We start from the raw sequence: 25,882 nt of genomic DNA, 5'->3' as shown, positions 1-25,882 counted from the left end.
TTTACATGACCTCCCTTGGTTCTACTGTTCTCTTGTGGTTATTTGCCGCCTACTAATTGATGTTGCCCCGATGCATTGGGCTCTCATGGGTAGTTGTAGATCCCTTGTTCTTTTGGAGAGACATGGACTCTTATTGGTGCTTGGGTCACAGGAACAATTTATTCTTCCCTGGATTGGCCGTTTGCTGTTTGTGCAGCAGCCTTACATGTATGGAGATGTATTCTTGAAGTCTTTATGGGTATCTGGGTCCTGGTGGACTTTGTGGGATTTGGCAGTTGGAATGGGAGGAAGAAGCTTCAGGATCTTACTATGCAGAGTGTGTTTCCAGCAACCTGCACAGCCGGCTCCTGATGGACCAGGCATGTATGAAGAAGAAGTTGGTCACATTGAAGCAGGAGAGCAAGGAGTTACAGCGATATTTGTTTGAGTTGAACCCGAATGCTGAAGACGAACAGGAGAAGACCAGCAACCTCCAGACCCAGCAAAATGTGGTAGGAAAAAGCAGCTGAGTCAGATTAACAATGTCTGATACCATTTGCCTATTGGATACATCTTTGCTTCCCCTATCATCTTTCTAATCTCCCCACACCCAATCAGTCACCCACCTCATGTGATAGAGTTATTCATGGCTCTGTCTATGCACAAGTATTCTGGGATGTTAACCACTCTCCAGAAACTGAATTATTGGCAATTATACTTCTCTGCCCTTTTTGAAACTGCAGTCCAGAAATGGTGACAGAGGAATAACATATCACATGACTGCATCTCCCTGTCATAGATTGGATGCTATGAAGAGTTTTGAACGAGTTCTTGGTCGTGTGACAAAGGTCATACAGGGGTAATGTGATGGTTGGAAGCACCTTGTAGGGATAAGAACCAAGTGCAAATGGCAAATGAGTCCTGGTCATTGGCTTTGATCTCAGTATCATGTGGCCTTCTCCTTTCTTCCTGCAACCCAGTTAGGTCTCTTCTCCTTTCCCCGTTCTTGGTTTTCACTGGTAGAAGTTTGAGGAGCAGCTTGTTCTCCCACAGTACTGTGAGGGTTGTTGGTGACTTTCCCCAGGCTGCAGAGATATTAGCAATGATTTCAGTGAAAAGATCAGTGCTGTCTCTGCAATGCAGCTGAAGGGACAGAAGGCAGCAACTTGACAGCTGGTATGCGTGTCCCCACCAAATCAGTGTCTTAATAGCTGCCTTCTCCTCCCAGGTCTCAGGAACTGCAGGAGACATGGAATAGGACAGATCCCAGGAAGACAGCCCCCTGAAGAGTGAGTTTCTCTGTCAGGAGTTCCCTGCTGACGACAATCCTCAACAGTCAAAGACTTTTTTGGGGAGAATATTCTTCTTCTCAGTTAATTTCCTCATTGTATAGAGACCCTAAATTTATGTATCCGTATGCCAGCCTGTCTCATTGAGGTCTTTCTCCTCTCTCATACCGACAACACCATTTGAGAGACATCTGAGGGGACTGCCTTGAAATCTCGTGTCCTAGAGGAGAAACAGCACTACAACTGTGTTTCTAAATGTTCATTAAGAAAATGCTGTTAAGAAATATTTTTGGTTATGATTTTCATTGAAGTTTTCTTTTTGTTATATCATAGTTATATATTCTTGTTACTGTTTTTCATTTTTTATACCATTTTAGTTGTTCATTTTATGCCTGTTTTTTGTAAATTGTATTCCTTATGAATAAAAATTGATTTGTAACTCTTGACTCTTATGACCATCTTATTCAAGGGTCCTTTCCCCTCCTGTAGACTTAGAACTGACAGCTAGATATGGATCTTTGCATGGTCCAGTGAATTCAAAGCCACCAAGGGGTACACAGGGTGATGGTGTCTTTTGTGTATGACTTTTTTATGGAAACACACTTTATGATGTAATCACTGACATACTGTATCCATGCTCTCATGTCTTCTGCTCATCCTAGTCTATATCAGTCTACAACACACATTCCTTATTGACTGTGTGCACCAGATATTGAGTAACACACACTCATGCCTGTAGAGCTGCAGAAAAAATGACAACTTTCACAAAGGAATATAGAATAATCCTAATCGAGAACCATGTGCCTCAGTTTTTCTTACAATACAGCAATATTATTAAACCAGAAAGATAATGACCATCAACGTCATTTTGGGAAATAGGTTTTTATAGGTGCTGTTTCACTTGATCATTCATATGCTGTGTTTTTTATTGTTGCTGATTATATTTATTTTTATCATTTAACTCAATGGATCTTTTTTTTTTCAAATGTATGTCTGGGCCACTCCTGAGTGCATTTCCCTCATGATCAAAAGAGGGAATAGCATTCCCCATTGTAGATGATTGTTAGGGACCATGTGGTTCTTCTGAGTGAGAAGCAGATGCTCTAACCTGTGAGTCATCACCACAGCTCCTGTAGGTAGCTTTTGTCCTTCCAGGGCATGTGCTATACTAGATGGATATGATCACCTTCAATTAAGGAGAGAGATCTCAGGAGATGTGTATGTACAGGTGGTTGAGCGGTGCCTGCTCAATGTGGCAGCCTGCTAGGCATCCACACCGGGCTCTGGTGCCTCCACTGCTCATTGTGCATTCAGGATCATCCTCCAGCACCACTCAGTTTCAATTCCAAACAGATCTTTCACTTACTATCGATGATTATATACATTAAGCACATCTGATAAAATACAGAAGAGACTAGCCTCCTTCTACAGGCCAACTTGGCATAATGAATTCTTTTGATAGAAAGCAAGATAATTATCTCAATCTATGCAGCTTAGGGAGGACCTCAAGAGCATCCATATTGAATCCAGACTGCAGCTGTGACCACATGTTTCTTTTCCAGAGCAGGTCTGTGCAAGCCCAGAAGTTAGGTGGGATAGTTCATGTTTCACCTTTTACCTTGAAATCTGTGATTTTATTGAGAAAGTATATTTTCCACGTGACTCATTTCCAATTTATGGAATTAAACTGACTTACTGAGAGTGGAGGTGACTGAGAGAGATTAAGTGAAGAAGAATAATCCAGTATGTCTGCAAACAGATGCTGTCTCATTAGGGCTTTTCAATGCTCAGCAGCTGGAGAAGCAAGGGAGAGGCATTGGTGACTCTCAAGCTTAGGTCCTCTAGTCATTATAAGCTGAGCATGACACACAAAGGGTCATAGTTATCACACTAGAATCTAGTAACTAGATTTAACCAACCTACCACATTAATGCTGTGTTTGGTGGTATTTTTTGCCCTCTTAGGACCTGGAAGAGGCTTGGGGTTTTCTAATCCTACTCATAATTTATTAATCTTCCCAACACTATGGGCTTTGTTCTGTTAATGCTAACAGCGCCATCCAATACCTAGGATATTTTCTACTGACATGTGTGACGTGAGACAAAACAGTCCCTGTCATCCCTCACCTGAATAAACTTCCTTAGAGGACAGTGTAGGTGGAGGGTCCTTCTTTCCTCTCCAAGATCGAGAAACATTTCCAGTCTTCAGACAAGTGTGTCAGCCATTGTCCAGTGACTGTCCTGAGATGTCCACAATGTCAGCTGAGTGAGGGCAGGGCAGGGCATTGGGGCAGGGCTGGGCTGGGCAGGGCATTGGGGCAGGGCAGGGCAGGGCATTGGGGCAGGGCAGGGCAGGGCAGGGCAGGGTAGGGCAGGGGACTGGGGCAGAGTCCATGAGGTGTCAGTAGGCAACAGGCCAGCTGGGGCTAGTGTGGGTACAGGGCTTCTAGTGTGGGTGTGAGAGGAGGAAATTAGGAATGGTCAGATTCTGATGCAGCATATAGGCGGGAAGGAGCTTAGACCATCTCAGTGCCATATAGGGACATTGTAGACACTGATGGGCAGTGTGGGGATGGTAGGGTCCCATATACTGCTCTCCGCAGGTGTCAGGAGAGCATACAGTGGCTCTGTCAGACTTATGACAATCAGGCAGGCACTGGGTGCAAGTGAGAATCATGGGACAAGTCCTGTGTGCAGCCTGGTTTGGGGACATTCCCAGGTGCCCCATGGACTGCAAATTAAAGGCAAAGGACACAGGGAAGCCAGCAATTCCCATGCACATGACATAAATACCTGTAGAACTTTCTAGAATTTCCATAGACTATCTGTTACTAGTCCTCATTATAGAAGGCACCAACATTCTGCCCTCTGCTTCAACTTGGTGAGACAGCTATTCTAACTCCAGCAGGAAGGCCTCAGGGAAGACAGTAAGAACTCGCAGGTGACCCCTTTTACCATTGAAACAGGGTCTTCCTATGGAGCCCAGAGTGGCTGTAGGATACTAATGCTCCTGCCTCACAGTGACTAGAATTCCAATCCACCCTCAAGAGCAGTTGATTCATCACTAGATCAGACTAAGGACATGTGAGGCCCCAGGGTGCTAGGATTACAAGGGTCCTAGTAAGTTTCTCCAGCCTAAATTACAACCTGAGTCAGTGCTGCTATTTGGGACACTGCCTGATGCCCAGTGACATCACACCTTGGAACTCTTTGTCAAAAATAAGCTGTTATAGGAATGAAGTAGCCACACAATAAACATTGGTCTGGACACTCCTAGGTCAAGAATCCCCTGTTGGAAATGCCTTGGATCGCAAAATTTTAAATTCTAGATCCTTCTGGGTTTTAGAAGATTTATAAATACAAAAAAAGAAAGATGGGCATAGTAATTTAAGCCTGTGATCCCAGTCATGGGAAACTGAGTCAGAGTGATGGAAGACTGTAAGTTCCAGGCCCACCTGTGTTTCAAGAAAAAAAAAAGGCATGGTGAAGATTCCACTCAAGTGGAAACCAAAAGGGTTTCACATGGGCCCTGCCATCCACTGGTCACTACATCCACTCTCATCACCACAGCCACAGGCAGACACTGGGGAACATTTCCCACTGTCTCTCTTTGGGATGCAATCCACCCCATGATTCTATGTGAGGAATCCCCCAAAGGTTGCATCATGTGAGGGACCTAGAAAGTTCCAGGATTGGGAGAATTTAGGAGTTTATAATTAAGGATGATCTACAGCTGTGGCAAAGCCTTTTCCCACCACATGGCAGCCCTAGGTTTGTCCCCAACAGTAAAAATAAAATCCCCCAAAATAATTCAAACAAAATGTCCTGAAGCCTGCGCCCTGACCAGTCTCTTCAAAAGTGCCAGGAACCTGGGTCCACATTTAGGACCCAGCACGACCTCTGTGACCCATGAGAAGGGATCTAATATGGGAATTAGTACAGTATGACTTATCCTTGTGGATACCTTTGGTGACAATAACCACCTGACCCCTGAAAACCCATCTACCTGGGGGGCTCAGCACTCATGTCACCTAAAAAGCCCAGATCCTAGGGCCAGCATGGGCAGGTGGTGAAGAAAGTTTGTCTCTCGTGAACATCAGTTGCCACTCCTGACTTGACTCTATCCTCAGGAGACAATGTCACCCCAGAAAGTGTGGGTGTCAACGGCTCTTCCCAGGCCAAGGCTGGAATACTGCTTAAGTTCCACAATGCACAGCAGTGCTCACTCTAGAGCTAAATGTTCTACAGCTGAAAGGGGTGGGTGCTCTGCTGACCACGCCCCTTCCCTGCAGTATTTAGTGTACTCAGAGTGGTGCTTCAGATGTGAGGGACTTCTTGAGGCTACTCCCATGGAGAATGGCAGATTCATCAGAACGGGGCACAGGGTGAGTTCTGAGCACAGCTGGGAGGAATTTAGGGATGCCAAGCCATGACTAAGACCAGATCCTGGGCTGACAGGCAGTTGAGCTGGAGAACTGGCATCCAAAGTGTGACTGCCTGAATTCCTCTTAGACCAAAAGCCCTGGACCTGAGCTACTTTGGTGCGTGCTCCTAAGTGGGGTCCCAGACACAGCTCAGAATTGGGGCTGTGCATGGACTTTGGTGCTGGCAGCAGGTGGCTTAGCCATAAAGTGCTGAGCTTTCCCATCTATGCCCACTCAAACTCCTCTGTTTCATTTTAGCTGTGTTTGGTATAGTTTTGAGACAGGGTATCTTGTAGCAGCCCAACTCGCTTTGAGCAACACTGTAACATAAAAATAACCTTGAATTCAAGATCCTCCGACCCCTCTGTCCCAAGTCCTGGAATTAAGACCTCCAGCTGTGACCATTTTACTGCAGCATAGGATCCATCTCTATTAGAGTGAGCTTTGGAAATACTGGAGCTCCGACTGTTCCTTAGAATTCAGGTTTCCTTAATTCTTAGCAGGAGTTTTGTGATGATGCTGATGAGAGAGTCAGGAGTTACACTGGGAGAGGTAACAGTCCTGGCAGCCCTGAGTGCTCAGTGAAAGTCAAGACAGAAGCCTGCTGATTAGCACCTGAGTGAAAGTGGGAGGATTCAGAGTTCAAGAACAGACTCAGTTACATACCTAAGACCATATTGCAACATTTTTGTTTCATTTTTGGCTTGTTTTCTTTGAGACAAGGTGTTAATTTATAGCCCTGGCTGTCCTGGAACTCACAATGCCTCTACCTCCCAACGGATGGAATTAAAGGCATGCGCCAACATGCACTGCCACTAATTAATTTTTAATTAAACATGCTGGCACAATCCAGTAATCCCAGTGCTTAAGAGGCCGAGGCAGGCAGATATCTGGTTTCCTGACAAGTCTGATCTACAGAGAGCCTGTCAGAATAGCCAGGGCCAAACAGAGAAACCCTGTCTCAAAAAATAAACAACAAAATAAATTTGTTTTAAAGAAGAGAGGAACTATTTAACAGAATTAGAGGCAGAGAACCAAAAGGTAATGGGCAGTGCAGAGTCTAGCTTCTGAGATGAAAGTGGACACCAGGGGTTAGGGTGGGGATTCTCATCTTGTACTGGGACACAGAGGGTGGCTTCAGGGATGGAAGGCTCAGTCAGTCATTAGTCAGGATTCTCAATCAAGAGGGTGTTGTAAGATCCAAAATGTGTGAGCAGTGTTCTGCATGAGACTAGAAGAACCTGCCTACCTATACAAAACAGCCAATGAAGAGTAATCACAAGCATACATCTGGAGGTCCACAAGAGGTTAACGTCCACCTTAGTGTGGATTATACAGAGCACAGGTGGAGAGGAGTAGAAGAGCTGATGGTGGCTGAGGCAGGAGAGGAGTTCAGGTGTGAATTTGAGCCAGTAAAGGAGCTTGTAGGTCGGGCAGAGCAATGAGAGGTCTAACAGCATAGCTGTTGAGATCCTTCAGATTAATTTGTCTTAAGAGCCTCATGCCATAGCCAAGGACAGGAGTAGATCTGACTATTGGGTGGCTGGGCTCACATAGCCCAACAGGTTTGGCCTTGCATCTGTGAGATTCCAAGTCTCTCCCTTTAGACACAGCCATGGAGAAGGTGTAGCAGTGAAGGTGCAGATGGCTTTGCAATGCTTGGCTTATGGTGTTGAGTACTTCATGCTCCATAGAGCTAGGAAATGTCCTAGAAGCCAGGGAGGCTGAGCATGAGGAAGACAGGTCTCTGGGAGAGAGAAATGATAACCAAAGTCACTAAGAACTTCCTGAATCACAGTGTCTGTTAACCATATATTTTATTTACTTATTTTTATGGGCCTGAGTGTTTCACCTAATAAATGCTTGTGCACCATGTGGTATGTGTGGTGCCCGTGAAGTACAGACTGATTCCCTAGAATTGCAATTACAGGTTAATAGGAGCCACCATGTGGACACTGGGAACTGAACCTTGGTCTTATGCTCTTAGCCACTAAACCAACCATCTCTTCAGCACCACCCCCCAATTGTATAGTCATTAAGATTTAACCATTTGGCCTTCAGTATTTGAATTAATACAGATGTGACAAGAGTTATAGTTAACATGGTGGTTCAGGTATAGACAGGCAGGCATCTCATTGTATACAAAACATGAATCCTTCCTTCCTTTCTTTCTTTCACTTCTTTCTTTCTTTCTTTCTTTCTTTCCTTCTTTCTTTCTTTCTTTCTTTCTTTCTTTCTTTCTTTCTTTCTTTCTTTCTTTCTCTTTTTGTTTTACTCTTGGAGACAGTGTTGTTTTTTGTGTAGCTGACCTGGAATTAGCTCTGTAGAGGAAGCTGCCTTGAATTCAGAAATCTGTCTGCCTCTGCCTCCCAAGTGTTAGGATCAAAGGCCTGTGCCACCACCACCACACATCCTTCTGTTTAAAGGAAAAATGTAGTTTTACAGGGCAGCATGAATTTAGCCCCGGTATAGACATTTTCCTAGGCCTCAGGAGCTGTAGAGTTCATGAAGGATTTGCTGCCTTACCCTTTAGCCTGGCTAACTATGAGAGCTGCACACCCATGGGTGTTTGCTTCACAAGAGTCTGGAGGATGAGGGTCACAGGCTGAGGTAACTGTGTAGAGCAAAGGATGCTCGGTGAAGGTCAAGTGGGTAAAATGCTGAAATGCTGAGAGAAGAGGCCTATGGTAGGCGCCTCCTACACCTGAGACTTCCAACCCCGAAAAGCAGGGGGTAGAGAGTGAGGATGCAGAGTCCACACAGGTCAGGAAAAGGCCATGTTCCTGAAGCCTCCATGTGTGGTGGACAGGCTCTAGGGCACCATGAGGGAAATCAGGAGCTTCTGGACTTTGTAGAATTACAGGGTTCCATGTTACCTCACATGCCCATGATTTGCCCCCTACTGCATGGAGAAGCCAACACCAGAAGCCTCCAGCTCCCAGCCCTGCTTTTGCCATGTAGGTTTATCCAGAAGAGCTTGGAAGTCCCTGGACCTGGAGTCTCAGGTGGTTGTGAGCCACCTGACCCGGGTGCTGGAGACTGAACTCAAGTCTTCTGCAAGAGCAGCAAAGACCCGTGCGCTGCCTGGCCCAGCCAGGGCTGTGAAATGGTGTTTATTTTCATCTGAACAAGCCCAACAACAGTTTAGGTCCCTAGAAGCCACATAAACCTGGATGCAGTAGAGTCTGTCATCCAGCCCTTCCCACAGGGAGATAGGAGCCTAAAGTGGACAGTCTCTAGGATTAGAGGGAAGGGCTAGCCTAGCATACACAGCCATGGACGAGAGGTAGAAGGTGAGGATCTGTGCTCAGGTTGTCCCTGACCTTTACACAAGCACATGAGTACCTGTACTCACAGAACGCCATACAGACATACGTGAGTAAAGATATAAAACAAACAACATTGAAAATACAATATACTGGGGCTGGAGGGATGGCTCAGTGGTTAAGACCACTGACTGCTCTTCCAGAGGATCTGAGTTCAATTCCCAGCAACCACACTGTGTCATATAACCATTTCTAATCTCATCTTCTACCCTCTACTGTTGTGTCTGAAAACAGGGACAGTGTACTCACTCATATGGACAAAATAAATAGTTTTTGTTTTAATCCTTTTCTAAAAAAAGAAACCCATCTGTGACACATGATCATTGTGTGATTCCAAATGTGCCTAAGTCAGTACAGTCCTATTGCTACATGGTGCACCAGTTGTGTCAGCCTTGGTAGTAGAATGGCACAGTTGAAAAGATGCTGGTCACAGTGACCAGGCAGCCTAGAAAGTTCACCATGAGCAGAGAAGGCTGTGCTGTGTCCTAGTCCTCTACCCCACACTGCCACCTCATCCCTACGAATAGAGCAAAAAAGAACAGATGAGGAATCTTCCAGGTTTCTTTCCTCTTTGATTTCTTTATTAACCTAGCCCCTGTGCTACATGTAAACTTGTCACATCCACTGTCCCATCCCTAAGCCCTCATACCTGTCAGATAAGACCGGAATCTTGCTTTGGGGGGAAGCTCTGGTCCCTCTCTGTCCTAAGAGGCTCTGAGCCATCGCTGAAAGAGAGTCCTCTGAGGATTGAGGGAAGTCCATAGCCCGTACTCTGACTTCCAGGAAGGTTTGAGGAAGGTGGTCCTCTTCTTGTGGTGCCTCTAGTAGGAGCAGCCCACACTTGGGCCCAGCTCCCACTATCAGGAAAAGACAGGTGGCTCTGGTCTTTGCACAGCTCCAGCGGAATGAACAGTGCATCTCTCCTCTCTCTCTTTCAGGAAGTCTCAGCCTCTGGTGCAGGTGATGTTCCCAAGGCAAAGGAAAGGGAAGTGCAGAGTGAGGACTCCCAGGATCCTTTAAAACATTGTCTGCATTGTCTTCATTAATTTTTCTGTTTAATTTTTATTCCATGTGTATTGATCTCATTGTAGGGGTGTGCATTCCAAAGCATGAGTGTTGAAGGTAGAGGAAAAAGCATGGGAGTCACTTTATCCTACCGTGTGGGGTCCCAGGCTCTGAACCGGGTTGTTGAGCTTGGCTACAACGATCTTTCATACTGAATTTCCTGCTGGCTCTGATTTCAGGGAGAGCGTCTCATAGAGCCCAGATTGGCCAGTAAACTACTGATCATCCTGCCTCAAGTATTGCCATCTAGTTCATGAAAGGGTTGAGTTATTGACACGAGGAACTGGGGATGGGCAGAGGTGCATGACTGAGGCTATCTCTGCTCAGTGGCATGCCTTTGGGGACTGATAGTTTTCATCACTGATATGTCATTTGACTGCAGTGCTCCTCTGGAGAGAAGGAGTCTCTTTTGCCAGGGCATCAGGCTCTCCAGACAGGCCTGGAAGGTGGAGGTCTAGAGGCCAGGCCTGCATTCCTATTCAGAAGCTGCATTTACCACTCTGGACAGTGCTGTAGAACAGGGTCACATATCCAGTTCTACCCTGAGACCTGCTGATAAAGAATGTCTATCCTGGTGCTCGCTTCGGCAGCACATATAATAAAATTGGAACGATACAGAGAAGATTAGCATGGCCCCTGCGCAAGGATGACACGCAAATTCGTGAAGCGTTCCATATTTTTAGAAATAATTGACTCAACTGTCAAAGATAATGTAAAGCGGAAAAAGCTACTGGTCCAAAACATACAGGAAATCCAGGACTCAATGAGAAGATCAAACCTAAGGATAATAGGTATAGAAGAGAGTGAAGACTCCCAGCTCAAAGGACCAGTAAATATCTTCAACAAAATCATAGAAGAAAACTTCCCTAACCTAAAAAAAGAGACACCCATAGGGATACAAGAAGCCTACAGAACTCCAAATAGATTGGACCAGAAAAGAAACACCTCCCGTCACATAATAGTCAAAACACCAAATGCACAAAATAAAGAAAGAATATTAAAAGCAGTAAGGGAAAAAGGTCAAGTAACATATAAAGGCAGACCTATGAGAATCACACCAGACTTCTCGCCAGAAACTATGAAGGCCAGAAGATCCTGGACTGATGTCATACAGACCCTAAGAGAACACAAATGCCAGCCCAGGTTACTGTATCCTGCAAAACTCTCAATTAACATAGATGTAGAAACCAAGATATTCCATGACAAAACCGAATTTACACAATATCTTTCTACAAATCCAGCACTACAAAGGATAATAAATGGTAAAGCCCAACATAAGGAGGCAAGCTATACCCTAGAATAAGCAAGAAACTAATTGTCTTGGCAACAAACAAAGAGAATGAAAGCACACAAACATAACCTCACATCCAAATATGAATATAACGGGAAGCAATAATCACTATTCCTTAATATCTCTCAACATCAATGGCCTCAACTCCCCAATAAAAAGACATAGATTAACAAACTGGATACGCAACGAGGACCCTGCATTCTGCTGCCTACAGGAAACACACCTCAGAGACAAAGACAGACATTACCTCAGAGTGAAAGGCTGGAAAACAATTTTCCAAGCAAATGGTCAGAAGAAGCAAGCTGGAGTAGCCATTCTAATATCAAATAAAATCAATTTTCAATTAAAAGTCATCAAAAAATATAAGGAAGGACACTTCATATTCATCAAAGGAAAAATCCACCAAGATGAACTCTCAATCCTAAATATCTATGCCCCAAATACAAGGGCACCTACATATGTAAAACAAACCTTACTAAAGCTCAAAACACACATTGCACCTCACACAATAATAGTGGGAGATTTCAACACCCCACTCTCATCAATGGACAGATCATGGAAACAGAAATTAAACAGAGATGTAGACAGACTAAGAGAAGTCATGAGCCAAATGGACTTAACGGATATTTATAGAACATTCTATCCTAAAGCAAAAGGATATACCTTCTTCTCAGCTCCTCATGGTACTTTCTCCAAAATTGACCATATAATTGGTCAAAAAACGGGCCTCAACAGGTACAGAAAGATAGAAATAATCCCATGCGTGCTATCGGACCACCACGGCCTAAAACTGTTCTTCAATAACAATCAAGGAAGAATGCCCACATATACGTGGAAATTGAACAATGCTCTACTCAATGATAACCTGGTCAAGGAAGAAATAAAGAAAGAAATTAAAAACTTTTTTAGAATTTAGTGTAAATGAAGGTACAACATACCCAAACTTATGGGAAATATGAAAGCTGTGCTAAGAGGAAAACTCATAGCGCTGGGTGCCTGCAGAAAGAAACAGGAAAGAGCATATGTCAGCAGCTTGACAGCACACCTAAAAGCTCTAGAACAAAAAGAAGCAAATACACCCAGGAGGAGTAGAAGGCAGGAAATAATCAAACTCAGAGCAGAAATCAGCCAAGTAGAAACAAAAAGGACCATAGAAAGAATCAACAGAACCAAAAGTTGGTTCTTTGAGAAAATCAAAAAGATAGATAAACCCTTAGCCAGACTAACGAGAGGACACAGAGAATGCATCCAAATTAACAAAATCAGAAATGAAAAGGGAGACATAACAACAGATTCAGAGGAAATTCAAAAAATCATCAGATCTTACTATAAAAACCTATATTCAACAAAACTTGAAAATCTACAGGAAATGGACAATTTCCTAGACAGATACCAGGTACCGAAGTTAAATCAGGAACAGATAAACCAGTTAAACAACCCCATAACTCCTAAGGAAATAGAAGCAGTCATTAAAGTTCTCCCAACCAAAAAGATCCCAGGTCCAGACGGGTTTAGTGCAGAATTCTATCAAACCTTCATAGAAGACCTCATACCAATATTATCCAAACTATTCCACAAAATTGAAACAGATGGATCACTTCCGAATACCTTCTACGAAGCCACAATTACTCTTATACCTAAACCACACAAAGACACAACAAAGAAAGAGAACTTCAGACCAATTTCCCTTATGAATATCGACGCAAAAATACTCAATAAAATTCTGGCAAACTGAATCCAAGAGCACATCAAAACAATCATCCACCATGATCAAGTAGGCTTCATCCCAGGCATGCAGGGATGGTTTAATATACGGAAAACCATCAACATGATCCATTATATAAACAAACTGAAAGAACAAAACCACATGATCATTTCATTAGATGCTGAGAAAGCATTTGACAAAATTCAACACCCCTTCATGATAAAAGTCCTGGAAAGAATAGGAATTCAAGGCCCATACCTAAACATAGTAAAAGCCATATACAGCAAACCAGTTGTTAACATTAAACTAAATGGAGAGAAACTTGAAGCAATCCCACTAAAATCAGGGACTAGACAAGGCTGCCCACTCTCTCCCTACTTATTCAATATAGTTCTTGAAGTTTTAGCCAGAGCAATCAGACAACAAAAGGAGGTCAAGGGGATACGGATCGGAAAAGAAGAAGTCAAAATATCACTATTTGCAGATGATATGATAGTATATTTATGTAATCCCAAAAGTTCCACCAGAGAACTACTAAAGCTGATAAACAACTTCAGCAAAGTGGCTGGGTATAAAATTAACTCAAATAAATCAGTAGCCTTCCTCTACACAAAAGAGAAACAAGCCGAGAAAGAAATTAGGGAAACGACACCCTTCATAATAGACCAAAATAATATAAAGTACCTCGGTCTGACTTTAACCAAGCAAGTAAAAGATTTGTACAATAAGAACTTCAAGACTCTGAAGAAAGAAATTGAAGAAATCCTCAGAAGATGGAAAGATCTCCCATGCACATGGATTGGCAGGATTAATATAGTAAAAATGGCCATTTTACCAAAAGCGATCTACAGATTCAATGCAATCCCCATCAAAATACCAATCCAATTCTTCAAAGAGTTAGACAGAACAATTTGCAAATTCATCTGGAATAGCAAATACCCAGGATAGCTAAAACTATCCTCAACAATAAAAGGACTTCAGGGGGAATCACTATCCCTGAACTCAAGCAGTATTACAGAGCAATAGTGATAAAAACTGCATGGTATTGTTACAGAGACAGACAGATAGAACAATGGAACAGAATTGAAGACCCAGAAATGAACCACACACTTATGGGCACTTTGATTTTTGACAAAGGAGCCAAAACCATCAAATGGAAAAAAGATAGCATTTTTTAGCAAATGGTGGTGGTTCAACTGGAGGTCAACATGTAGAAGAATGCAGATCGATCCATGCTTATCACCCTGTACAAAGCTTAAGTCCAAGTGGATCAAGGACCTCCACATCAAACCAGATACACTGAAACTAATAGAAGAAAAACTAGGGAAGCATCTGGAACACATGGGCACTGGAAAAAATTTCCTGAACAAAACACCAATGGCTTATGCTCTAAGATCAATAATCAATAAATGGGATCTCATAAAACTGCAAAGCTTCTGTAAGACAAAGGACACTGTGGTTAGGACAAAACGGCAACCAACAGATTGGGAAAAGATCTTTACCAATCCTACAACAGATAGAGGCCTTATATCCAAAATATACAAAGAACTCAAGAAGTTAGACCGCAGGGAGACAAATAACCCTATTAAAAAATGGGGTTCAGAGCTAAACAAAGAATTCACAGCTGAGGAATACTGAATGGCTGAGAAAAACCTAAAGAAATGTTCAACATCTTTAGTCATAAGGGAAATGCAAATCAAAACAACCCCGAGATTTCACCTCACACCAGTGAGAATGGCTAAGATCAAAAACTCAGGTGACAGCAGATGCTGGCGAGGATGCAGAGAAAGAGGAACACTCCTCCATTGTTGGTGGGAGGCAGACTGGTACAACCATTCTGGAAATCAGTTGGAGGTTTCTCAGAAAATTGGACATTGAACTACCTGAGGATCCAGGTATACCTCTCTTGGGCATACACCCAAAAGACGCCCCAACATATAAAAAAGACACGTGCTCCACTATGTTCATCGCAGCCTTATTTATAATAGCCAGAAGCTGGAAAGAACCCAGATGCCCTTCAACAGAGGAATGGATACAGAAAATGTGGTACATCTACACAATGGAATATTACTCAGCTATCAAAAACAACGGCTTTATGAAATTCGTAGGCAAATGGTTGGAACTGGAAAATATCATCCTGAGTAAGCTAACCCAATCACAGAAAGACATACATGGTATGCACTCATTGATAAGTGGCTATTAGCCCAAATGCTTGAATTACCCTAGATGCCTAGAACAAATGAAACTCAAGACAGATGATCAAAATGTGAATGCTTCACTCCTTCTTTAAAAGGGGAACAAGAATACCCTTGGCAGGGAATAGAGAGGCAAAGATTAAAACAGAGACAGAAGGAACACCCAATCAGAGCCTGCCCCACATGTGGCCCATACATATACAGCCATCCAATTAGACAAGATGGATGAAGCAAAGAAGTGCAGGCCGACAGGAGCGGGATGTAGATCTTTCCCGAGAGACACAGCCAGAATACAGCAAACACAGAGGCGGATGCCAGCAGCAACCACTGAATTGAGAATAGGACCCCCGTTGAAGGAATCAGAGAAAGAACTGGAAGAGCTTGAAGGTGCTCGAGACCCCTTATGAACAAGAATGCCAAGCAACCAGAGCTTCCAGGGACTAAGCCACTACCTAAAGAGTATACATGGACTGACCCTGGACTCTGACTTCATAGGTAGCAATGAATATCCTAGTAAGAGCACCAGTGGAAGGGGTAGCCCTGGGTCCTGCTAAGACTGAACCCCCAGTGAACTAGATTGTTGGGGGGAGGGCGGCAAGGGGAGGAAGATGGGGAGGGGAACACCCATAAAGAAGGGGAGGAGGGAGGAGGATGTTTGCCCGGAAACCGGGAAAGGGAATAACACTCGAAATGTATATAAGAAATACTCAAGTTAATAAAAAAAAAAAAAAAAAAAAGAGAGAGAGAAGTCTGGTGTAATTCAGATAGGTCTGAATTCATTTGTTACTGCATATTTATACCTTACCCCTTTTAATATTCTTTCTTGATCTGAGCATTTAGGGTTTTAATTGTTATGTGAATGGAGGAATATTTTCTGGTCTGCTCCCATCTGTCAGATTCTATGGCCGTGCTTCTCAACACTCCTAGTGCTGCACACCTGTAATACAGTGCTTCATGCTGTGATGACTCCCACCATAAAATTATTTCAGTACTACTTCATAACTAATATTGCTACTCTTATAAGTCATAATGTGCAAGGTATCTGATATACATTCTTTGTGAGTGGTCGTAGCCCAGAGTTTGAGAAACATTGCATTATATACATTTTTTTTAAAGAGAAGCCTTCATCTAAGACGGTCCTGATGCAGGTGTAAGAGCAGAGACACCCTGACATAGTGACAAGTTAGCAGGCCCAAGGCCGCTTGCCTTAATGGCAACAGAGATTCCTGGGTAAAGGCACAATCTGAAATCACTGTCCCCAGGACATTTCTTACCTCAGTTTTTCCCCATTACACGGTGTGTCTGCTTGGCCATGTCTGTCCAGGAAGCCAGTCCCTGTAGTCTCTGATACAGACAGAATCCTAAAGGTGAGAATGTTTTCCCTCTGTTGGCTCCCAGTCACTTCTACAGAAGTAAGTTCAAATCACCCGTGGGTATATGTGTCTCTCTCCCATAATGTGTGAGACTTGAAATGTCATCCCTTTGAGTTGACAAAAACCAACTCTCACTTCAGATTTACAGCTGACCAACACTTAGTTTCAGGAGAATGAAGAAGCTGGCCAGGCCTGCAGAGTCAGATCCCCTCCCTGCCTGGGACAATCCCACCCACAGTAGACTTCAGCTTCACCTAGCAGCTGTTATCAGAAAATCTGACCTTAAGGTTCTGAAGTCCACACATGCACAAACCCTAAGGTTGTTAGATGGTGGATATGGGGTTTTTCTCCAATTTAAAATCATTCAGGCCTCTTTTCTCCCCTGGGATGCACTTTGTTCTCTCAGGTCTGTTCTTCTCAGAAGTCAACTCTCAGAAGGGGCACTTTGCTCTAACTCCTCCATGGGACCCACCCAGCATTGTGACTGGAGGATCCTAAGGAGTTGTAGCTCTGAGCTGGGAGGGGGAGCTCTCACCCTGACATGGAGAAGCCTGTTTTCACAGCTGATCTGGATCTGAGGAAAAGGTGCTTTTAAAGAAGCCTGTGAAAGTGTCTCCTGCAGGAGAGCCCACCCTGCAGGTAAAGTCACACAAGACAGGGAAAAGTGGCTTCTCAACTTTCCCAGGGCTCTCAAACCAGGGAGGGTAACTGATTTCAGAGAGTTTGAGAAAGGCCTCCATCTCCCTGAAAGACTTCCCTCAATCATAAGTACCACCACTACCCCAGGCTCAGCAAAGCCCTCCAACTACCAGTTCCTGGCAAATGAAACCCAGTGTGGAGAATTGAGGATAACACTTCTAGGAAAAGGGAGACACAAGCCTCTGGGGGTCCTGACCTGGGGTCTGTCCCTCAGGCTCTCCTCACTTCCCCTAGGTGCCTAGGGCAGGGGCAGGGTCAGGAGTAGGGGGAGGGGCAAGTTCATGGTCAGGGGCAGGGTCAGGGGCAAGCAGTGACCTCCAGCCACAAGATAGGCTTTGGGTGCATGGAACAGGCAGCAGCAGAGCTCGCCCTGCCCTCCTTCTCTCTGGAGTGGGAAAGCATGGAGACCTGAGTGGTAGGGAAGAGTTGGGGAACTCACAGCTGCTTTTCCTCTGGCTGCAACTGCAAGTGGAGGGCGAAAGAAGCCAGAGAGTCTCAGGGGATCCCCCCATTTCCTGATTTCATTGTCCTTGTGGATGTCCAGGATGAAGGCTGTGCTTGGCTGGGCCAGAAGCCCCGCAGACAGGTAGAAGATGCACAACTGGCCTGTGACCTCCCTGGGCACCCACTGGGACCCAGCTCAAGTGGCCACAGACACTCACCAGGCACCCTGCCCCAGCCCTAAGCCTGTACACACCAAGGCCACAGCACCTCTCCTAGTCTCTCCCACCATGAGCACTCACCCTGGCACCCTGGCTGGCTTACACTCTCTGTAGGGAGCTCCTTGTCTGGTTTAGACACCAGGTTGATTATGGCCTCAGAGAAGGAGTTTGACATTGTTCCTTCTCTTTCAATATAGTGGAATAATTGAAGCACTACTGTTATTAGGTCTTCATTAAAAGTCTGATAGGATTCTGCATTAAAGCCATATGGCCTGAGATTTCGCTTTTTAATTTTTGGAGGGGCAAACTATACTGACTGTATCTATTTTCTTCTGAGAATTATCCATGTACCTTCCCAGATCTGTGTTTATGTTGGTAATTGTTATCTGTCTAGAAAATACCAATATCAAATAGATTTTCAGTTTTCTGGAGTAAAGGTTTTTGAGGTAAGACCTAATGGTTGTTGAATTTGTTCATTGTCTATTGTTAGATCCCCCTTTCATTTCTAATTGTGTCAATTTAGGTATTGTCTCTGGTGTGCAGTTTGTTTGAGGAAGGGGTTGCCTCTCTGGTTGATCTTCTCAACAAAAATACAAAAAAAGAAACAAAAAAAAAATAAAACAAACAAAAAACCCAACACACAGTACTTGATTCTCTTGACTCTTTGTATTTTTCACTTTATTTGTAATTGACTGATTTGATTTGAGCCCTGAATTAATTTCCTGCCATCAAATCGTACCTGACATTCTATGGGATGAGGTTTGGCCTCATCTTGTTAACAGCAACATGTAACTTCTGAGCTGTTTCTGCTCTCTGTAGTGGTAATGATGTCAAATCTTACTGAAAACCATGCATAGCCTGGTTTAGGCTGTATTAAAGTAGCCCACCAATTCAGTGTTCCCTGCAAGGTGCCATGGGACAGCAGTAGCATGAGTCTGCATGCACCTCGACAGTTTTCATTAGGGACTACACACACACACACACACACACACACACACACACACACACACACACTTTACTGACATGGTGCACATTCTTTGCACATACAGAAGAAAGTGAGAAGTAATGAAAACACACCAATAATGGAATTGATGGAGGGAGCTGTGGGAAAGCTGGGGCTTAGAGTTATTTAAAGGCCCTGTGCAGGCTCTCCTTTTGTTGGAGGAGAAACTTCAAGTGCAATGTGGTTCTTTATTTTCTTTCTCTAAAGCACAGAGGGCTAGGGAGGAACACAGGGCTTTGAGCATGTTCGGCAAGTGCAGTCACACTGAATTAAATCCTAGGGCTGGAACCCTATTAATCTTCTACAGAATTACAGAGCAGCCTGGATGAAGACTCTCAGCTGAAAAGGTGGACATCTCAAGACAGGCACTGGACAATGGCTGACAGACTTGACTGAAGAGTGGTAATGTTTTGCTATCTCACAGGAAAAGAAGGCCCCTCCCACTACACTGTACTCTAAGGACAGTTTATTCAGGTTAGGATGACATGAACTATTGTCTCATGTCACAGATGTCAGCACAAAGTATCCAAGGTATTGTATGCCAATGGTAGCATTAACAGAACAAAGCACACAGTGTCATGAAGACATAAATCATGAGTTTGTGTAGCAAGACCCAGGCCTCTTCCAGGGTCTTAGATAGTAATGGAGAACCTCAAATACGGTAGTAATGTGATAGTGTGGTGTGAATCTAGTTACAACTAGCTTCTATTGTGACACAGATGACTCTTTTTGTGTCATGGTCAGCTTATAATGAATGACTAGACCCAAGCATGAGAATAACCAAATACTACATTTCTTCTCTAGCTGCTGAGCTTTTAAAAGCCCTGGGGTGACAGCAAGCTTTTGTGGACATTCTGGATTGGTCCTTGTGTACTTTAACTCTCTGAGTCACCTCCACTCTCAGTAAGTTAGTTCAATTCCATATTGGAAATCAATCACCTGGAAAAAATACATTCCCAATACGATCCCAGATTGGCCATGGAAAAAGGGTAGCTTGAACTGTCCCACCTAGGTTCTGGGCTTGCACAGGCCTCCTCTCCAAAAGAAACCTGTGTTCATAGCTGCAGGCTACATTCACTATGGATGCTCTGGAGGATCCTCCCTAAATGGCTCAGATTAAAATAATTTTCTTGTTAACAATCAAAAAACTGATTATGCCAAGCTGGCCTACATGAAGCTAGTTTCAGTTCTGTATTTTATCAGATGTGCAGAATACATGTGGTCATCATAGATAACAGGTGAAAGATCTGCTCTAATAAGGAAACTAAGTGATGCTGGAGGATGATCCTGACCCACACTGAGCAGTGGGGACACCAGAGCCCTGTAGGGATGCCTGACAACCTAACACGTTGAGCATGCACAGCTCAGTAAGTTCCCTGTGAACACACATCTCCTGAGATCTCTCTATTTAATTGGAGGTGATCCTGTCCACCTAATACAGCACCTCATGTGGAATAACAAAAGCCACCTGCAGGAGATGTGGTGATGACTCACAGGGTAAAGAAACTGCTGCTCTCTCAGAGGAACCACATGGACCCTAACAATTGGGTAAAGTGTGTCATTGATTACATCACAATGTGTGTGTCCAAGACACAGCCACATTCTCCACACAAAAGACACTATCACACTGGGTATCCCTTGGTGACTTTGAATTCTCTTATTAGCTCAGGCTCCATGGAACATGCAGAGATCCATCTGTAGCTGTCAGTTCTAGGTCCACAGGAAGGGACAGAACCCTTGAGTAAGAATGATGGTCTTAAGAGTCAAGAGATAGAATTCAATTTTTATTCATAACAAATACATTTTTACAACAAAACAGGATTAAAATGAATAAAAATATTTAAAAATGTTTGAAAGTAAAAATAGTAACAAGAACATATAAATATGAAACAACAAAAAGAAAACTTCAATTAAAATCATAACAAAAATATTTCTAAAAGCATATTCTTAACGAACATTTAGAAGCACAGATGTATTGCTGTTTCTCCTCTAGCACACATAATGAAAGGTGGTCCCCCAAGTTGTTTCTCAAGTGCTGTTTTCTGAAGAAGAAAGTGAGTAAGACCTCAATCAGTCAGGCTGGCTTAGTGTTATATAAATTTAGTGTCTCTAAGAAATGACAAATTAACTCTGAGGAAGAATACTCATCCAAAAAATGTTGTTACCATTCACGATGTTTGTCATCAGGGACTCCTGAGAAAGCAACTTATTCCTCAGGAAGCTCTCTTACTGGCGTGTGTCCAATTCCATCTCTCTTGCACTTTCTGAGACCTGGGAGAGGAAGGCAGTTTTTCAGACACTGATTTGGTGGTGAAACGCAAGCCAGCTGTCAGAATGCTGCCTTCTACCACCTCAGTTCTATTGGACAATTAACATGGACCTTTTAACTGATATCATTGTTGCTAACTCTGTGGGCAGGGCAAAATCTCCAGCAAGCCTCACAGTAATGTGGGCTGACAATATGGGACCCAGACTTATACCAGTGCAAACCAAGAACAGGGCAATGGAAGGGACCTCATTGGGTTGCAGGAAGAAAGGAGATGTCCATATGTCACCAAGGTTAAAGCCAATGACAAGTACTAATTTGACATTTGCACTTAGTTCTTATCCCAGAAAGGTGCTTCCTACACAAGAAGTCACATGACCACTTGTCATTTGTCAAGAACCAAGAACATGTTCAAAACTCTACATAGCATCCAATCTATCACGTGCATGTGCAATAATGTGATATGTTATTGATCTGTCACCATTTCTATAATGCAGCTTCAAAAAGAGCAGCAAAATATACTTGCAAAATAATTCAGTTTCTGAAAAGTGGTTGGCTTCCCAGAATACTTGTGCATAGGCAGAGCAATGAACAATTCCATACATGAGGTGGTTGGCTGGTTGTGAGTGTAAATTAGTAAGGTGGTAGGAAAAAGCACAGATGTATCAAATTGGCAAATTTTATCAGATATTGTTAAGCTAACACAGCTACTCGTCCCTACCAGATGATGCTGGGTCTGGACGTTGCTGGTCTTTATCTTTCTTGCTGAAGTCAACCAAATATTTCTGGTTCAGTGCACACTCAAGATGTCTCTCCTTGCTCTCCTGCTTCAGTGGGACCAACTTCTTCCTACATGTGTTTTCCATCAGGAGCTGGCTGAGCAGGTTTCTGGAAATACAGTCTGCATAGTAAGATCATGCTGCCCCTTTCTCCCATTCCTACTCCCAAGTCCCACTAAGTCTACCAGGTCCCAGGTACCCATGAAGACTTAATAAAATACATCTTGATACATATAATGCTCCTGCACAAAACACAAAGAGTTAATTCGGGGAAGAATAAATTGTTTGTTTGGCCGGAGCACCAATTAGTGTCCACATCTCTCAAAAAGAACATGGATCTTCATCTATCCATGAAAGCCCAATGCATGAGGGCAACATCAATTAGTAGTGGGCCAACACCCTCAAAGGAGGTCAGTAGAACCAAGAGAAGGTCATGCTAACCATGTGGTCCACACACTGAGTTTTGTAAAACCTGGTATGACACCGTAGGTCCAGGTCAGCCTAATAACCTTCTGCTGACTTCAATCAGTGCTGTTCTATCTAGAGCCTTCTGAAGATGCCTAGACAATCCTGGGATGAGTAACAGTCTTTTGTGGAACTGAAAACTGAGTCCTAATGACCCTGGCACACTGATGTGTAAACAGCACAAGAGATAGAACCAGAGCTGAAGACCGTCCAATCCAGAACAAAGAAATCAGAAATGGCCATTCCACAGGTGATAGCCTTTCTGACCAGGACTTACCTAGAGAAGGTAATCTCCTTCTTCAGCTTATGGCTGTTCTCATGGACTTCAGTGTTCTCCATCTCTAAGTTGTGCAGAATTGACATGACCGCCTCCTCCATTCTCTCCAGGTCTTCATAATATGGATTTGGCCTGAAGTGGGGCCTGGCCCCAAATGATAGAATCCAATGAACATCGGCATTTAGGAATATATGAACTCAGGGTGGGTCCTGTATTACCCCAGTCCTGGAAGGACACCTTCTGAATTCTACATATTGGGATCTTCTTCAGCTTCAGAAACGTGTTTTTCTGCGTCCAGGACACCAGAATCTCAGCATCCAGATGGAGGCTTCCCTGGCTCCCTTTGTTCAATCAAGAGGAAATCTGCAGTCAAGCCAGTTGAGCTATCAAGAGCCTAGGCCACACCTCTCCATGCTCCCCCACCCAACACAGCCAGAAACCTGTGATTTCTTTTCTCCTGTCCCGATAACAGACCATATATCAACACAAAATTATAATCTGCACAAGGAATACAAATAAACAGACAATTGTGGCCACGTAGGCAAAGAACTGTGCTGTTGACAGTGGGGCTCCCAGAACAAAGCATTCACTTCACCATGAATGTGTTACAGGTAAATACTCAGGCTAAGAAATAGACTCCTATATTCCAAGTGTGGAGTGAAATATAAACATATAACAGTTGTGCATATGCATTTGGATGTATGCACACACAGACACCCAGACTGAGACACACCCACAAAAAAAGAGAAATGTAAACAGAGTTAGAGAAAGAGAAAAGCAAATATGGAAACAGAGAGCACTGTGAGAACCAGGAGAAATGCATGCACCATTGCTGTGTCCGAGGGGCTCCCACAGACACACAGACAATAACAAACAGGCCTGAGCCTGACAACTTCTATTCAAGCATTGAGATGAACAGTGCGGGACCAGGCCCCTCAGGCTGCTGCCTGGATCTTCCAGCACTCAGTCCCCTGCCTAGCACGTACAGAGACTCACCATAAACTCACTGCAATTACAATCTTGCAAAGCCACCTGATGTCAAGGGCTTTGCAAATGCACACTGGGAACTCATTCTCCCTGACTTTATCCCTGAATTCTTCATTCAGACCACAAATTCTGCTTTTCAATAAATGGAAGCAGACGAGTCCACTGTCCATCTCTCTCCTCAGGAAGGGTCAGGTTCTGAATCTCCTCTATATGGGAGGTGAGGTTTAGCACAGGGTGGTTAGGGAGGCACAGCTTTCTAGAACCCAAAACCTTAATAGGATAAGATGAAGGTGACCTTGCAGACCCAGGAATGAAACAAGAGCATTTGGAGCGATTCATACATGTTCTTCATGGATCTCTCTGTCAGAAACCTCAGGCGATCTCTCAGGTCATTTCTCTCCTCGGTAATGAGCTGCAGCTCTTTAATCAGCCTCTCCTTTTCCTTCTTGGCCTGCTTCTCGCTTAGGGCAGTGCCAGGGGATGATGTTTTTCTCCCAGCGTCTGTAGGTAGAAGAACACAAGTGAACCTGCATGGGGAGAATTCATAGAGTGTACATAGACCTCAGTGAGGCCTAAACAGGAGAACAAGCCTGGAACCCAGTGTCACTGCTAGGAGATTGGTCTATGCTTAAGAGGCCTCCTCAGTGGATCTCAGTTCTCCCACTACTCTATAGAGACCAAGAGATGTAAGCAGCCAGGTGTGCCCTATGCCGGACATCACGTGCTTACATGTACCATGGAGATGGCTTCTCCAGGATTAACATCAACTGACCAGGGTACAGCTTGGTTTCAGGACCCTCACCCCTGTGGTTTCAGAACTCAGATGATAAATTCACCATTCACAAAACTTGAGTGATTGGAGACACTCAGATGTCCTACCCTGATACTCTAGGCTAACAACTTTGGATTTAAAACACATTTCCAGGGAGGTCATGTTCAACAGACTTATCAATTCCCCTATATGAAATAACAAATGCCCCAGAAGTTCCAATAGGTTACAGGCTGAATCTTGGTCCACATGTTCCAAACAGTTTTGGTATTTTAGAAACAAGTGTGTAACACACAACCTCTAATATATAAAGCTAATGATGACCCTGCCAGTTAGAAGAAATCAGAGAAGGTCTAAGAACATAAGGTTATTGCCTGGAGCACAATCTCTCCCTGTTCTTACTGTCAGGTGTCCACTGTATTTAAAGAAGCAATGATAGTGAAATACATTGCTGCCCTGTCTAAACTCAGAAAAGGTGGACCCTCCATGACTCCTGATCGTGTTATTATATCAATGTAACCTAACAAATGCACTGTAAAAGTAAAGGCCAGAAATTCACAGTATAATAGCATTGGCCTTACCATATACTCCCTGTGGGGTTGGGGAAACTAAAGTTCTGAAATCCTGACTTTCAGGAATTGTGATGTTCATGGAAATTCAATTCCTTTTCAGATGCTCCAGTTGCTGTGGCCCATTGCTAGAAAGGTCAGCCTAAGCCTGCAGCCCCCCTGACAGGGAGCTCCAAATATACTGCCCAGAACTTACTAAACATTCCCCAGAAGTGCTGTCTTTGTCCATCATTACTTTGAGACGAAAGGCCAGATTCCTTCACTCTAGTCTGTCCACAATCGACGTTCCCCCTCCCAAAACGCTTGCGAAGACGGGAAAACATGTCTTAGGGTGTAACCGCCAGATTCAGACTGAGAGAAACTAGGGCACTGGTTGTCACTACAACACTGGTGACATCACAGAGGATGCCAGAACTCTCTAGGAGACAATAGAATGTCCAAGAAGGGACAGCTGATGTCATGGGGAGCAGACTTTCCCTCCCTGCTAATGTTCTCCCTGTACTGAGCATAAGCAGAGGGGCCCTTTCCAGGAGAATTTCCTGGGGCAGAGCCACTGAGCATCTCCTGCTTCCAAAGCCAAATTTTCCTTAAGGCTTGATTATAAAAAAACCTTAGTAATTCCTATGCATCTAAATGAATGTTTCCTTCCATATCTTGCCCCAAAATGTCTCACTAACTCACATTGTCCTCATTCACCAATGTTAGCCATTAAACTTCCTGAGATTTCACACCAGCTTGAATATGCAGTCAAAAGTTCTCC

General features: G+C 43.8%; 2 protein-coding genes, 1 long non-coding RNA gene and 1 other non-coding gene across 5 annotated transcripts in view; 2 read left to right on the top strand and 2 right to left on the bottom strand.

The window, feature by feature from the left end:
• LOC134483190 (disks large homolog 5-like) overlaps nt 1–1,712 on the top strand; it is a 41,208-nt gene extending 39,496 nt beyond the window's left edge. For both annotated transcript variants that reach the window (XM_087596406.1, XM_087596405.1), the window contains 2 exons: nt 329–491; nt 1,208–1,712. In XM_087596406.1, the coding sequence (XP_087452532.1) occupies nt 329–491; nt 1,208–1,237 (193 nt within the window). In that variant the 3' untranslated portion in view covers nt 1,238–1,712. The remainder of the gene's footprint in view (nt 1–328; nt 492–1,207) is intronic.
• A 1,939-nt stretch (nt 1,713–3,651) lies between these two features.
• LOC147999282 (uncharacterized) overlaps nt 3,652–25,882 on the bottom strand; it is an 82,520-nt gene continuing 60,289 nt past the window's right edge. The window contains exons 2-3 of the long non-coding RNA XR_015643925.1: nt 9,643–10,442; nt 3,652–4,491 (exon numbers count right to left, since the gene is read on the bottom strand). This is a non-coding gene — a long non-coding RNA (uncharacterized LOC147999282). The remainder of the gene's footprint in view (nt 4,492–9,642; nt 10,443–25,882) is intronic.
• On the top strand, nt 10,657–10,763 carry LOC134483697 (U6 spliceosomal RNA). The gene has a single exon (XR_015644438.1). It is a non-coding gene; the product is annotated as a U6 spliceosomal RNA (small nuclear RNA).
• Nucleotides 20,783–25,475, bottom strand: LOC147999283 (disks large homolog 5-like). The gene is made up of 6 exons (XM_087596345.1): nt 25,319–25,475; nt 24,126–24,285; nt 22,798–22,941; nt 21,998–22,164; nt 21,176–21,281; nt 20,783–21,052 (listed from the first exon to the last, which is right to left on the bottom strand). The coding sequence occupies exons 1-5, from the start codon at nt 25,443–25,445 to the stop codon at nt 21,217–21,219; spliced, it is 663 nt and encodes a 220-aa protein (XP_087452471.1). The 5' UTR covers nt 25,446–25,475; the 3' UTR covers nt 20,783–21,052; nt 21,176–21,216.

The sequence above is a fragment of the Rattus norvegicus genome, chromosome 19, assembly GCF_021556685.1.
Source record: "Rattus norvegicus strain SHRSP/BbbUtx chromosome 19, alternate assembly SHRSP_T2T, whole genome shotgun sequence".
Lineage (NCBI taxonomy): Eukaryota > Metazoa > Chordata > Mammalia > Rodentia > Muridae > Rattus > Rattus norvegicus.
The sequence above is the reverse complement of the archived record's forward strand: the minus strand, read 5'-3'. Positions and strand labels throughout refer to the sequence as shown.